We start from the raw sequence: 15,662 nt of genomic DNA on the forward strand, positions 1-15,662 counted from the left end.
TATAAAGTTCATTTAAATATGTAAATCTACGAGACAATAAGTAATCACATTGTATTTGTAGTATTATCTCTTTCTGAAATCTAAATTAACGCAAATAAAAAGCCCGAGCCGTCAATATCGCTGCAGCAGGTTTAATCACGATGGCACCGTCATCATTAGCACGGCTCCCTGGGCAGCTGACGAGCTGTTCAATTTCGTCATCTTTCTTCCCTCGGCGGAAGCGCATTGTCTTGATACCAGCGACGCACTAAATGTGCACCATCATTGCGTCATGCATCACTTCGGCGACCAAGCACGCACACGCACACAGCAGTGGCACACGTTCGCTGCTATATTGACACAAAAACTTTCAACTGCTTGCCTTTGAAAAACAGCGTCAATAAAAATTGCAAGCCGGCACGCCACAAGGAACATTCTCACAGAGCCACAATATGATGGCATTCAAAAAGCCTAGGTGCGATCAGGTTGACTTTACTGGTTTGCAAGGATTCACTGACTGTTTGTTCATTATCATTGAAAGAACAGCGCTTCAAGTTCTTAGCGCAGTGTATGAGTGGTTCCTCTATTGTGGTCCTTCTTGAAGCGCTGTTATTTCTGTGAGTTTACAGAAGCACTTTTTCTGCATCAGTTACACTTTCAGAGAGCACTTATTTGCAAAATATTTGTTCGGATAGCACTTACGCAAAAATTTTCAATCAAACATTTTTACTCAGCTGGATAAACTCGAGGGCGGGCTCCAAGCTACTCACTAGCTTTAGCCACCTAAGATGAATAATTGAAATTTTAACTAACGTAGCTTCGTTCATTATGCACATAACTTCTCAACTTACTCCGTATCTAGAGGTTACCAATCCGAACACTCGAATGGTGAAACGATGGATAGTTGGTAAAACTTCATTCAGGGGCATCCGCCCGTGCACTGGCACGTGGGGGGCCGCACACACATCGGGACAGAAAGGCCTAGCTTCTACAACACGTAGCAGGCCCGTTGGACTGCCCATAGTTGGGTTTCAAAATTGCGACTGCGTAGGGCAGTCTCCCACTTGCACTACGTAGCACATTCATCGCATCGTAACCCGGGGCACCGCCAGTGAGTGTGTTGTAAGTTGGCAAAGTCTCAGCAAAGCGCACAAGTGCGTGATGTTTGAATTTCGGGATAGATCCGGTCTAACAATGTAGGCTTAGGGCATGCCCAGACTTGCAAGAGTCAGAGTGTTGATGTCTGAGGCCTGTTCACTTTACTGCGTGTTATTTGCTTCCAGTGCAAGTTCGCGCTATAATGAGTTAGATTCGTAATTCACTCTTTTGGAAGCGCCTTGTTTTTCGCATCACTACAACGTGACAGTATAGGCGTGCTACATTTTCATTGGGTCAATACTGGGAACTGGACTAGGACTTTTTATTGCGTGTGACGTGTTTACACACTTAACGCAATAATTTATTATTCGTAACTTAAATATTATTTTAGGACGTTGGAAAAGACAGCAACCTTATAATAGCAGGAGGCCTTAAGAATCAATAAAATTTAAATCCTTATTAGTCGGCTTTCACGTCATGGAAAGGAAGGAAATTTCAAATAAAGATATGCTTATTATAATTAAAAGCCTATCCGCTTGAAAACGTTTCATCTAAGTTCTCCTTTGCAGGCTGATACCGACTTGAAGGTGGTTCGTATTGTGGGCCTTTGACATATGCCCAACCGTCGAACAAAGGGTTATTCCAAAAAGAATGTGCAAGCGTGACTAAACGAGGACGTAGAATGAAACAGACACCCAGAGACAGTGCTAACATAGTTAAAAAAATTGAAGGACGCTTAAGCTTCGCCTTCAAGAGTGTAACGCGCTAGCGTTATCGCATCCCGTTCGCACCGCTTACTCAAACGTGCTACGCCAGCCAAACGTCGCGATCCGCAGAGATAGCCAGGCCCCGACGCGCCATGAAGGCGGACGTGGTCATGGGGCGAGTGGCGTGCCAAGTGTCGGGGCAGCGCCGTACATTGCGAGGCCCTCCTCGCAATGTCTTCTGTTTTTGACGCAAGATGGCTCTGCGTGTGCGCAGAACACAGAAGAAATTTAGCGGAAACGTACTTCGCTACTCGTGAAACTGCGATTTCTGTAAGTTACATGCTCATAATTAACGATATACACCGCAGTAAACTTTCTAGGGCATGTTACTAAGGCAACACCGCATTCACTAGAGGTGATTTTGTCCGGTTTTGAAGGGACGAACTCGTGGTAGAGTGGTAGCCTCTCCCACTCCGGAGACCCTAGTTTGATTCCCACCAGCCCATCTTGCAAAATGTTTTTTATTTATGAAGTGCCTTCTGGGATTTATCTCTCACGGCCAACGCCACTGACGCCGACGACACCGGCTTTTCCGCGACACGAGCTCCTTAACGCTGTCGCATTAACACGTTGGTGGTTTTGAACCCATGTTCGGCCTATCTGTTTCTTTCTACGTCCCTGTTCAGTCGCATTTACACAGTATATCATGAATTCAAACCAATTAGCCCACCAACGTATTTTATCGTGAATGTTGTATTTCGTGCAAGCGTGTTACCCTCGTGCCCTTCACTACAGTTCACAACCACGCGTAAGACGAAAGTGCTGCGTGAAGAGCGTCATTAGCACGCGGTCGCGGGAACGCATCTCGGCCACGGCGGCCGCGTTTCGATGGGGGCGAAAAGCAAAAACGCCCGTGAACTTAGATTTAGACGCATGTTAAAGAACCCCCCGTGGTCCAAATTTCTGGAGTCCGCTACTACGGCGTGCCTCATGATCCGATTGTGGTTTTAGCACGTACAGCACCATAATTCTGCACAAAACTTCTGCCGCGATGCGATGTGCCCTGTGAGGCAATGCCAATGCTCATCCTTCTAATAGGTTATAAGCAAAGGTGCGCAACAACACCTCACGCAAACATGTCTCGCAGTATGTTTTGTGTGCTACGCAAACATCAGTGGTGCACGCAAAGTAATGTTTACCATTAACTCACTACTCTCCTATTGTAGAAAACGCCGAAGAAATGAAGCATTCGCAGTCAACATTACCGCCAAATATCCTCAATATAAGAAACCGCACAACGAGCTTCGCTTACATCGATTTCCACAGTGCGTGGAGTCCGCACAATCTCCTACAATGGGAAGTTATATGCTTAAGGATTGCGCTGATTAATTCCATAGTTATAGTCGAAGTGGGAAAAGGCGGTCGTCAAGGGTAAATTTGATTGAATGGCTTCAATCCAATGGCCGTTGCCTGATTGCTGACTTCGTTGAGAATGCAGTCGTCCAAAGAGCTTTAATTCATAGTGAACTCAGGAAGTTGATGAACGACAAAAATACAGAGGCTTACAGATAGCCTAAAAAAATAAAATTTTTTAGCAGCATGGTCAGGGGGCCGTGCTATGGTTTCAACGTCTATCAAAAATCTCTCTAAAATATGAGCAGACGCCGACAGAAATGCGGGCACCTTCGGAAAGGTGAAACCGATGGAAATATCAGGACAGCACTAACCTAAACATAAAGATAACTTGAACTAAAGAAAGACATAAAATGCGTTGGCCCTGTGGCCAAATTTTGGGACACATAAGTCTGCTCTTGAAAGAGTTCAACTCAAACCCGATTGTACGAAATAAGGCGAGAATGAAGAGAGTTGCAATAGGTCCTAAAAATACTGAAAGATACCTATAGCAGCTCCACAGCGACCGTAGTGCTCCATAAAGCAAGCAACGAAATCCCAATAAAGGCGTCAGCCAGGGAGATACGATCTCGCCAATGCTATTCACAGCGCGTTTACAGGAGGCATGCAGAGACCTGGATTGGAAAGAATTGGGGATAAGAGTCAATGTAGAATACCTTAGTAACTTGCGATTCGCTGGTGATATTGCCTTGCTTAGTAACTCAGTTTACCAATTTACCAATTGCAATTCAGGCTCACTGACTTGGAGAGGCAAAGCAGAAGGGTGGGTTTAAAGATTAATCTGCAGAAACCTAAAGTAATGTTTACCAGTCTCGGAAGAGAACAGCAATTTACGATAGGTAGCGAGGCACTCGAAGTGGTGAGGGAATACATCTACTTGGGACAGGTAGTGACCGCGGATGCGGATCATGAGACTGAAATAATCAGAAGCATAATAATGGGCTGGGGTGCACTTGGCAGGCATTCTCAGATCATGAACAGCAGGTTGCCATTATCCACCAAAAGAACAGTGTATAGCAGCTGTGTCTTACAAGTACTCTCTTACGGGGCAGAAACCCGGAGTCTTACGTAAAGCGTTCTACTTAAATTGAAGACGACGCAACGAGCTACGGAAAGAATGATAGGTGTAACCTTAAGGGATAAGAAAAGAGCAGATTGGGTGAGGGAACAAACGCGTGGTATTGACATCTTAGTTGAAATCAAGAAAAAAATGGGTACGGGCAGGATATGTTATGAGGCGGGAAGATAACCGATGTTCATTAAGGGTTACGGACTGGATTCCAAGGGAAGGGAAGCATAGCAGGGGGCGGCAGAAAGTTAGGTGTGCTGGGCGGATGAGATTGCAGGAACAACAAGGCCACACAATTTGTACATGACCGGGGTAGTTGAAGAAATACGGCGGAGGCCTTTGCCCTGCAGTGGGCTTAACCTGGCTGATGATGGTGATGGCAATAGGTCTTATGGCTGATGCTAGCACCCGGCAACTCCCAGGCGACTTCAAACAAAAGTGAGATGTTTAGTTTGAGGCATGGGTATGAAATTTGCGACGCGGACTCCATAACATTATTTGCAAATCACTCAAGGGTGTCATTATTCGAAGGCTGATACTGATTTTCGCGCAATAAGGATGCATGTGCCGACGCACCCCTTCCTCGAACTGCCAAAATTCCTTAATGGTGTTCTCGACAGTCGCACAACTCTTGAATGAAAGTAAAAGTGAGGAGTTGTGCTCAATGCTTTTGAGTACGTGAGCAGCCTTCTTGGCGTTCGATATCTGCTAGCCTGCAATGCCGCTATATTATAAAAGCAGAACTGTCACATGCTAGACAATATGAAGAGCACACTAATACTGCATTTATTACTGCACGATAGTCATAAACAATGGTCGTCTCTCACGAACGGGGATAACCGTGACGGCGCAGTGCTTTGACAACTAAAGTAATGTATATGTCATGTCCAAAGGTGTACCTGGCCCGATGACCAGTAAATGTGACGTGATATTGTGAGCACCTCCGGCCATAGCATGCTAGTGGGCGGCGACACAGAAACAGTTCGCACAATTATTCAGTCACACCTTTTGCCCCAAGGTGCAAAACCAAGTTCGTATGCGTCCATCTTAATACCTAAGCAGATATTTTCTCAATTTGCAGCTGCTACGGTAGCCCATCAGTGCGAAAAGCAAAACTCCTCTGGAAATAATACGGAGTATCTTATCGAAACCTATTGGTCAAAATGAAAAGCCGTGCACGACGGCGTCTTTGGTAGACGTTGCGCGACGTTGAGAAATCTTTAGCTCGGGCCTCCTATCTAAATACATGGAAATTGAGAAATCGTTTTGCTCGGCAAGCACAGCACCAAATTCGATGAGGTTTGTCGCATTTAAAATAAACATTTAAAATATAGTTACTATTTGTTGTAAATTCTTTTTCATATCGTCACTGTTTTTGTAAAAATTGGTAAATATCTCATATTTTCATCAAACAGCACTATCTGTAACACAGCAATGAAAAAAGATCTCACAATTTCTTCAATTCCACTTAAAAGTACATCAGAAGCGGACGAAATTTGGTACATTGTACATGTCTCTCAGAAATGCCAATAATTTGTGAAAATACTTTTGCGAAACCCTTGTAAACAACGTAACAAACTCACCAAAGATATAAATCTACATACCAACTTTGCCAGCTTTCGATGCTATTGCATGTTTGCAGGGATTCAGTATGACTTCTATATACATGGTGCACCTGTCGCCTGCAACTTGCGCTCTTTGACGGAGCGTCTGCTCTGTTTTCTTGTTCGTGCCGGAATCTTCCAAAACGCTCCTTATTTTGGACGCGAAGCAATCCCACGTTTTAAGCAGCGTATATTAGTGGTAATAGAACCTCATGAGCACCGCGGCTCTTCAGAAAAAGAAAGTTTGAGAGCGGATTTACTCCGTCCCGATGGTAGTAGTTGCTCACCCGTTTTTAGTGGTTGTGACACTCGTCCACATCCTTTGCGGATTTTTCTCCGAAGGTGAAGGCCTCGGTCAGGTGCTGGCTTTGCCTTGATGTAGCTGCCGCTGAAAATGGTAACGAGGAGTTCGCTAGAGCTCCTACCATGTGGGTTCTGTCTTCACCGCGTCCTATATCGACCACCAGTGGTAATGCAGGCAGTCTAGAAAGGCGGTGGCTTCGGCGAAGGTCAGGTGGATGCTAAGCCATGCAGTGTGATCAGGTTATCCAGCCGCCAGCAAAATGGTGGTGGATTGCGCGTGGTAGTTTGCAGATGAAGGTTAGCACGGTGAGTGGGTGAGTGAGTGAAATAACTTTATTAGGGCCAGAGAAGACGCAGGTCCAGAGAAGACCCCGCGCCACCCGGCTAGTCCCACGTAGGGACCGCCAAGCCGAGCTTGACGGCCCGATCGCGGGCACTCTGGACGGCCAGGGTTTGGTCGCTGAGTTCGGGGCTGCCCAAGAGCGCAGCCCACCTATCCTCGCTGAAGGAGGAGCCGATGGCTTCGCACTCCGACAAGACATGGTCCAATGTTGCCCTTAGTCCACAGGCAGGGCAGTCCGCACTGTGATATCTTTCAGGGTATATGGCATGCAGAACCGCGAGGTTAGGGTACGCACTGGCTTGTAAAAGTCTGATATATCGGGTAGATAGCCGTTGAAATCCAGTCGCTCGCCTCAGAGACAATCGTCGTTTTCTTCTTCAACCTTTTCTTTTTCGCAGCATTACCGTACTATCGTACTATGAAAAACACTAATTTGGAGCAATTTACTAGTGTTTAGCAGCATTTCATGTACTCCAGGACGCACGAAACTGTCTTCCTTTCCACTTTAAATAAAGTTGCGACAGAGCGAAATTTTCTCTTTTCTCTGCTATAGTACGAAATTTAGTGACCACTAGCATTTGTGACCGAAGATATTTGTTAGGAATCGTGTGGTCTTGAGTCTATGCCATATTGGGGCTAACTTAGTGCAGCCAGCGAAAACAGATGAACTGATTCGCTTAATGCAACTTGTACGAGCTATATAGGGCCTGCGTGGAAATATATTTTCGTCTGCAATAGTAACTATGCATGAAGGTGCCTTAAAGCTCTCTCATGGAGAATGAGCAGTTTCTGTTGTTTGTTAGTAGTGGTGGTTTCCCCAATAAGATGCAATAAGATAAACAATCTCATTAAGGGCATAATACATCTGCAACACCACTTCCACTGGTGCCAGATTGGCTGCCTTGCAGAGACAGCCAAAGCTTTTATCAGATACAGAGATAAATCTTTTTATGTGTGTGTGTTCCAGTAAAGGCTTCGGTGGTACCAAATATGAAAAATATCAATCAAGGCAACCATGTACTTTTAGAGCTCTGGAAGTGATTACCAATAGCACACAAATCAATAGTATTGTTGGACCTAGAAATACCGTACCTAATTTGTTTTTGAAAAAGTAAAGAAAAATGTATTTTATGGTAACGTGAATGCAAATTACCGAATTACTTTTTTACCACAGCCTCTGCTTTCATTAGAACCATTGCTGTTAAAAACATGTTCGCTTTGTCAGCATACTTAGCTAGGTATGTTTGAAGTTCGCTGTACCTGGTTAACGGTGCATTACCACGAGTTTTCTTCACCATTTTCACTCGCACCATATATGGTTTTCTGAGACGTATGTGTCCGTATGGTCGCGTACGATGCACCAGATAGTAGCACGGTATCCCCGCTTCACTCTTCAATAGATATTTCATGACTGGTATGCTAAGCGGGCATTATGTGCTTGAGCGGTTATGTTCTATATCCCGGGTAATAGGCCAAGAACCCTGGTTTTATTATAAAATTTCGCAGAACCGCCATGCTTACCTGGTGCGTCTGTTCGGTCAGTAATGTTTAGAGTACCTGATAACAGCTACATACCACGATGGCAAGGATGATAGTCTTTGTGTGCCTCTTTCTAAAACAATTTATACAATGACAGAAATCTTCTGTTAAGGCAACTGTGCCACCTACACGTTGCGTCCCCTCGACTTTATCGCACACAGCATTGTTGTGAACTCACTTTAGGCCAACCCGCCATACATCGCGTGAGTCGAACATCGGGAATAATGAATCTGAAAAGTGGCACGCGTCTGACATGATTGTGCATTACCGAACGAAATACGCGTTTGTCATAAAATCAAGGACATTTTCTGTAAATTATCCCTCTAGGCCGGAATGTCACTCAAACCTCTTTCAATAGGCAGAGTCCTTAATATGCAGGTCGCCAGTTTTTCATTTCACTTTGAGCATTTTTCATGTACCAATTTGCTTTTTTTCTCTGTAAGCCCTTACCATTTGTAAAAGCTAATTCCTGCAAGTGTTCCTGCCAAGCGCCCTAGTCGTCGCAGTAACTATTACGCAGTAATTCTATTTGTAGGCGCAGAAAGCACGACATTGTGATGTTAGCCACTACATAGGCATAATGCATTCGGCTGATAGTATTAGCACTATGAACAAAAAAGCTTTGTGAATTCGGCCCAGGCTGCGAAAAGCCTGCGTGGCAGCAAGTATGCATGCTTGACAGGTCGCAAATGTGGTTTAACCTATTTTCTCATAAAAGTTCTAGATTTATGTTTGGTCGCTTTTAACTGCCACTTTATTCCTCTTGATAACCGTTGGTTGGTAAGTGCAGAAGTTCACATATATCTCTACCTCTACACAAATGAGTAACTATGTTTGAGGATATGTCTATCTCGAGGCATATTGCTTTGAGATTACAGGTCAGGGTAAACATATGAAGGTTCAGTGCCATATATACGCTTTTCAGAAAGAAATCCATGTGGACACTGATATCCCGAGGCTCCCAGCGCAAATGGTACCTTATGTTATGTCTCATGGCTTCTTATACACGATGTAATAAGTGTACAGACAGGTGATTTCTGCTACGCAGGTAAAAAAAAAGCCCACGTTTTTTGCAGTAATGCTGAAAACTCCCAGTAATTTTTCATTTGTGATATCTAGTTAGGTGCTTAAATATGATTACGGGTCTTTCCAGTTCCTATCATAATAAAAGGACATCAAATGCGGCAGTGTAGAGCTGTGTAATGGCCGTCGAAACAAGGCGAAACGAGGGGTCGAGCACGGCAATGATAACAGCACTCTTCTTGTATCCAAGGTGCGCCAGCAACTCCCAGCGATTATCGTGTATCAACATCAAACAAATGTAACATACTCACTTTCCTGAGCGGCGAGCTTTAAAGGATTCGCTTGTTTTCCTGTTCAGACTGTTTTATGGTCTTAGATCAATCGCTCCCTTTCCTTATCAGGCTGTTTGTTAACCGGGAATGAATCGCTAGATTTCCTGTTCAGTGTGTTTGATCGCCGATGTGGATGGCTTGCTTTCCTTTTCATACTGTTTAATGGCCTGCGATCAATCGTTTTCATTCTTAATCACATGGTTTCGTGGCCTCATATGAATCGCTTGCTATCCTATTCAGGTTCTTGATGGCCTGAGATGAATTGTTTGCTTTCCTGTTTAAGCTGTCTGATGGCCTGACATAAACCGCTTGATATCCTATCCAGGCTGTTTGATGACCTGAGATGAATCGCTTGTTTTTCTATTTCTTTGATGGCCTCAGGTAAATCCTTTCTTTCCAACTCAAACTGTTTGAGAGCGCAATGACCGCGCATAACTTGCTGTAGGCTTGAAGCGAAAGATATGAACGTAGATGTTCTCCACATCCGTTACTGTGCCAAGCAGCCGGACCGCGTTTGGCAGTCTCCTTCATTTGTTGGAGCAGATACTGGAATGGGTTGTAGAATCACGTGTAATAGGTTCACATTTACACACACGAGGAAGACAAATGCAGAAAATAAGTCATAATAAGCACTCAGTGGCAAGTTATGTATTATTTTCCTGTTGAAAACAACGTGTTTAGGTTTTCTCTTCTCCGGCTTGTGCTAACGCATGTGAATAGGTGCAATGTTTTAGAAGTGCTCTCTTTTGTGCGCGCTCCGTAGCTTTCTGCAAAGTGTCACAGAAAGCTTCCCGCTATTAGAAAATCTTGTGCGCGCGGTCACGTGCTATTTTTTGTGTGTAGTGGGCATGTTTACCTTTATGGAAACGCACTATTTTAACTTTTCTAGCGATTAGCTGTAACTATTCGATTGACGTCTTGACAACTAGAGCAACAACTAATGAGTATGGTGGCTAATTTTAATTATTTATTGACTGTGAATGACTAAACAACGTCAACTGGTGGGTTTTCATCAAAATTTTGAAGAACATTCACTTGGTAATATTCCTGTAGAATAATCCATCTTCATCGTTTTTCGTAACATTGTCCTGTATAACACCGACACCTTCTATGAGATTTGCAATTCAATTTCAATTCAAGTTTATTTGCATCTATACATGTACAGATGACAGAAGTACAGACAAAAAGCCAAATGAATTCGGCTTGACGGGGTCTGTACCCCCTACAAAAATGGCACTGTGCACAATAAAGAGAACACAAACATACAATAATGGATAAACAAGAAAAAAAGTGAACATTACTGAACATTGTATAACAGAAATGCATACGCGTAGAAAAATGAACAATAGAATGCTGCAAGAAATTGTATTACAGAAAGCGAATAGCATGAAATGACACAAGTAATTCAGCCTTGAAATTCACATCTATAAATAAGAAGTTATTGACAAGCAGAGGAAATTGGTTAAGCATTCATGGCGTCAGTGTATACCACAGCAAAAAAAAAAAGAAAAAAAAGGAATACACAATGAGTCTATTAAAAGGAGAGATAGGCGTCTATTGAGTTTCCAATGAGCTTAGCGAAGATGGCAGTGTGTGGCGTAACATTTGTTGACCGTAGTTAGTGCGCGCTTTAGGAACGTACCATGTTTTTCTGTGACGTGTGTTGTAAATGTTAGAATTCATTGTCAATAGAGATAAATGCTCGAGAAATGTGTTCTGTTTTTTCGCAGTAGTGAAACGCTTGAGTAAAATACTACGATATATGGAGGTGACGGGTTGTAAATTAAGGGCGCTGAAAAAAGGCTGCGCATGAGCGTCATGTGAAGAATTGGCGATAGTACGCATTGCTTTCTTCTGCAATAGAGTAAGTTTTGTGATGTTAGACATCACAAAACTTACTAGACTAAATGACTAAAACCCAGACTAAATGACAGTATTGAAGATGGGACAGGAAGAGAGAGTTATAAAGCCATTTTTTGACGCTCAAGGGAAGAAAAAATCGGAGTTTCGTTAGTATTCCCACAACACGAGCGATTTTGTTAGCAACTGAGCCTGTATAAAGATTTCAAAGTAAGTTTTCTTGAAATACGACCCCGAAGCATTTAATAGATGACACAATGTTGATAATCGAGGAAACCATTAGCAAATGGCCGTCAATGTGGACATTTTTGTTTTTAGCTTGAAAAAGTACAGCCTTTGTCTTGTTTTTATTTATAGACAATGAATTCAATGAACTCCATCAATTAAGTTCACTTCAAGCAGTGTTCGCAAGAGCCAACAGGTCCCTTGCACAACAAAATGTAAAGAACAGACTAGTGTCATCAGCGTATATGATGAATCGGGCAGTGGTGTCAATATTAGTTATGTCGTTTAGGTAACTGTTAAACAACAAAGGTCCAAGAATGCGTCCTTGAGGTACACCAGAATGAATGGGTAAGTTGTCGGAAATACAGTTATTTACTGAAATCCTTTGACACCTGAACTGTAGATAGCTTTTGATTAAGCCAAGGAAGGGGCCCCTGAAACCGTAAGTTTCAAGTTTTGTTAGCATAGTGGTGCGGTTAATTGTGTCAAAGGCCTTTGAAAAATCGGTGAAAACGCCTAGTGTCAATAAAGTTTGCTCAAATGCTTGTAGTGTTAGTTCCTTTTGTGTTAGTAGAGCTAACTCTGTTGAGCGACCCTTCCGGAAACCGAACTGACAGTCAGTAATATTATTGTGTTTTTCACAGAAAGCGGTCATTCTCAGTGTTATTAATTTTTCTAGGCATTTTGAAAATACGGGCAAAATGTATATTGGTGTGTAGTTGGACAGGTTGTTTTTATCACCGGCTTTGAAGAGCACTGTAACCTTTGCGAGCTGCATGCGCTTGGGAAATATACCGTTGACAAAGCACAGATTATACGCATGCTCAGGAACTGGGCATATCAAGTCTAAAACGTGTTTTACGGGGCGTATTTGCAGGTCAGCAATATCGCAGCTTTTCCTATTTCTCAGACCGGAGAACGTGAGATAAATTTCTTCGGCGCTAGTTGGAAGTAGAAAAGCACTATCACAAGTTCTGGAATTGAGGTACTCTGCGGAGCGTGGATCGTGCAAACTATTTACGAGGGACACAAGATAATTATTAAAAGCATTTGCTAAATGCGCGCCTGATGAACGTTCCCCGTTAACTAACAATTCTCGTACGCCCTCTGAATGCTGACGTCCAATGTTAAGCACTGTGCTAAGGTTTCTCCACGTGACATCTGTTCGCTTTATAGCTTCAGGATTAAACAATCTGTGAAGGTAATCTTTCTTAGCTTGTCTAAGAGTAGCAGTTAACTTATTTAGAATTTTTTAAAATTTGGATAGACGGCATGTGTCTCTTGTGTCCAAAAAACGTTTGAATAGAGCATCTTTTTGTTTGATTAGATTCAGAAGTGCATTGGTTATCGAAGGTTTTCTAGCTTTTCTAGGCTTCAGTGTTTTAGGATGAAAAGATTCCGAGTAAGCCTTCTTGAAAAGACGCAAAAATGACTCGTACACGGCATCTACGTCAGAGTGATTGTACACTTCAAGCCAATTTATTTTTGATATTTTTGTGCGGAACTCCTCAAGTGTAGACGGATTAATATCTTGAGTAGTCAATGGGGGACACTGCTTCGGTTGTTTAGCCGAGACATACGATTCCAAGAGAAGAAATATTGGCAAATGATCGGAGTTAATAGTTCGAGATTCAATGTTTGTAATAAAAACATCAAGCAAACTTTCACAGTCGTTGCTAATGCGACTTGGGGCAGTTATTGTGTTAAAACATGCATTAGCTTCTAATAGTCGAGTGAAATCAGTAGGCAGCTGTGTTTCGTTCAACATGTTAATATTTATATCGCCGCCCAGGGCGAATTCATAACTGTTTTTATTTATCCAGGATAAGAAGTTTTCTATATATCTAAAAAACTTTGTTACGTTCCAGCCTGGAGGGCGATATAAAACAGAAAATATGCTTTTGTTATGAATCATGGTCAAACTTTCAAAGTCCGGTGTGACCGCCGTAACGTCGTCGATTTTATCACACTGGAAGCTTTCCCTGGCCATGAAAAGTACTCCTCCACCGTTATTGACTGAGCGTTTTAAGTAGCGTCTTATGTAACCCGGTATCTGTATTACTTCGTGCTCGTGTCGGTACCATGTTTCACAGAGCATAATAACATCAAATGGAAAGCCAAAACATGAAAGCAAGGCACACAGCTCATCAGACTTATTGCGCGCTGACCGAGCGTTTAACAGGAAGAAAGATGTGCACGTTTCCTTACGATAAATTTTAGTCACATCTGCAGGGTTCAGCGATCTACTAGCCATCGATGTGAATGGCGGTAGAAAAAAGTGCTCGGATTCCTGGATCCTCATTTCATCTTATCGATGTCCGCAACGCAAGATATGCGCAGTACATTCGAAGCGTCTATTTTGCGCGCGAAAATTTTGCCGCCCTTTGTCCACGCGTGCTTCCATGCTTTTTTCTTCTTTAGCTCAACAACCTGTCCAAGAAGTTTTTTCAAGGCGACGCAAAGGTGTTCATTAATAAATACCGAGGGAGAACTGGAACCATCAGCACTCTGGTAACCAAAATCAGAGGGTAAAATTCGATTTTTCCTGGCCTTTTCAATCACCGCTTCCCGTTTCGCACGAGAGCGGAACTGTACGACAATGTTAGGACGTCCTTCGTCTTTTCTTGGCACACGATGGCATATGTCTACATCGGAATCAGAAATGGGTTCACTTATGACGTCACCTAGTTGCCTCAAAATTGAAGGCAGGTTCTCGTCGTTGCTTAGCGGAACACCTTTAATCTCAATGTTCCGGTTCCTCGAGTACTGTACTTGGTTTGTCACCCGGTCTTCAAGGTCAGATAGTTGTGTTTTCAGTCCTTTGCATTCCTGTGATAGCGCGGAATTTTCTTTCTTTAGCGCTGAGTTTTCTTTTTTTGCGATTTTGCACTGCGCTCACCCATAGCACCAAACTGTTCACTAAAGAAATCTACGGATTTTCTCAGCTCTTTATATTCCTTTCGAAGATCTTTCTCAAATGCACTGCGCATATCTTGCATTTCTTGTTTAACATCTTTCAACAGTTTTGTAACTTGAGAAGGCATTTCAAAGTAGTAGTTCAGCAAACACTTGTACAAGAGGTTGGCAGCAGCGGCAGGGAAAAAAATTAAAAATATAACAAAATAAAAAATTGACTACAAACGATTGCACAAACCTGTGTATACAATGCACAGATTTAGTGAACCGGTCGGCACAGCCGCTGCTGCCAAGTGAGGATCAGCGGTGAGGCACAGTTCCTTTTGTAGTCGGCGCCTCTTTCAGGCAGCCAATCCTGGTCCACGGCTCGCTGACGTCACACTGAAGGCAACGGTAGTTTTTAGATGAGCGGCGAAACGTGCGATAGTCGAAGAGATACGGCACGTGCAACGGTGATCCGCCGAAGATGCAGACCCAAAGCCACCGGGAAAGGCGGTGGTGTCCTGTGTATGCAATGCGCAGATTTAGTGAACCGGTTGGCACAGCCGCTGCTGCCAAGTCAGGGTCACTTGACAGATGATCACTTGGCAGATGACGTAGGTGTCTTACGAAATTATCGCACATCGGGGTTAAGAGCCTATCGTTTTTCTCACGATGACAATGGTAACATTTCTGTTTCATTTTTGTGCGCGGTGCCTGCACGTGGTACGTGAACGCCTGTTTTCTTGCCGTCCAGAATCTGCTCGGCTACCACCTGATGAAGCGAATGCCTTGGAGCAAGCTGTTCACCATGGTGGGGCAACTCCAGCAAAATTTCCCCCTTGAACACGTCCTGGTCGGGGAGAACACCCTCGAAGACATCTTCTTGAACTTTGCGAGATTGCAGGGATCTCCCTCTCTTCCTGGCGGTTTCGCTTAACTAGACGTTGGTAAGAGAGTGTTGAGCAGCAGGGCCACGTCCAGCTTTTAGACGCAACTCCGGCTGCTGCAAGTTGCTTCGCGAGGCAAGCAATAAAGGCCTTTCTGACGTGGAACGCTTGGAGTTCGATAATTTTTTTGCACTGCCTATGAACACTGGTCATCAAAGGCTGATCGAAACATAGAATGATAAAATAACGAATAAAAAGTGAACGTAGTCTAGGCGTTAAAGGACGCAAAGATAAAAACTAATTTGGGATGCCTTAGTGTATTACCTTTCCGCAATAACAGACTGGTCATGCTTACCACAAGAAGATGCAGCAGGAAGGAAGC

General features: G+C 43.4%; 1 protein-coding gene across 4 annotated transcripts in view; it reads left to right on the plus strand.

The window, feature by feature from the left end:
* LOC139049592 (phospholipid-transporting ATPase ABCA3-like) overlaps positions 1–15,439 on the plus strand; it is a 420,980-nt gene extending 405,541 nt beyond the window's left edge. For all 4 annotated transcript variants that reach the window (XM_070525151.1, XM_070525150.1, XM_070525152.1 and 1 more), the window contains one exon: positions 15,148–15,439. In XM_070525151.1, coding sequence (XP_070381252.1) covers positions 15,148–15,330 — 183 coding nt within the window. In that variant the 3' untranslated portion in view covers positions 15,331–15,439. The remainder of the gene's footprint in view (positions 1–15,147) is intronic.
* The last annotated feature ends 223 nt before the right edge of the window (positions 15,440–15,662 follow it).

This window comes from Dermacentor albipictus, chromosome 9 (assembly GCF_038994185.2).
Source record: "Dermacentor albipictus isolate Rhodes 1998 colony chromosome 9, USDA_Dalb.pri_finalv2, whole genome shotgun sequence".
NCBI classification, from domain to species: Eukaryota; Metazoa; Arthropoda; class Arachnida; order Ixodida; family Ixodidae; genus Dermacentor; species Dermacentor albipictus.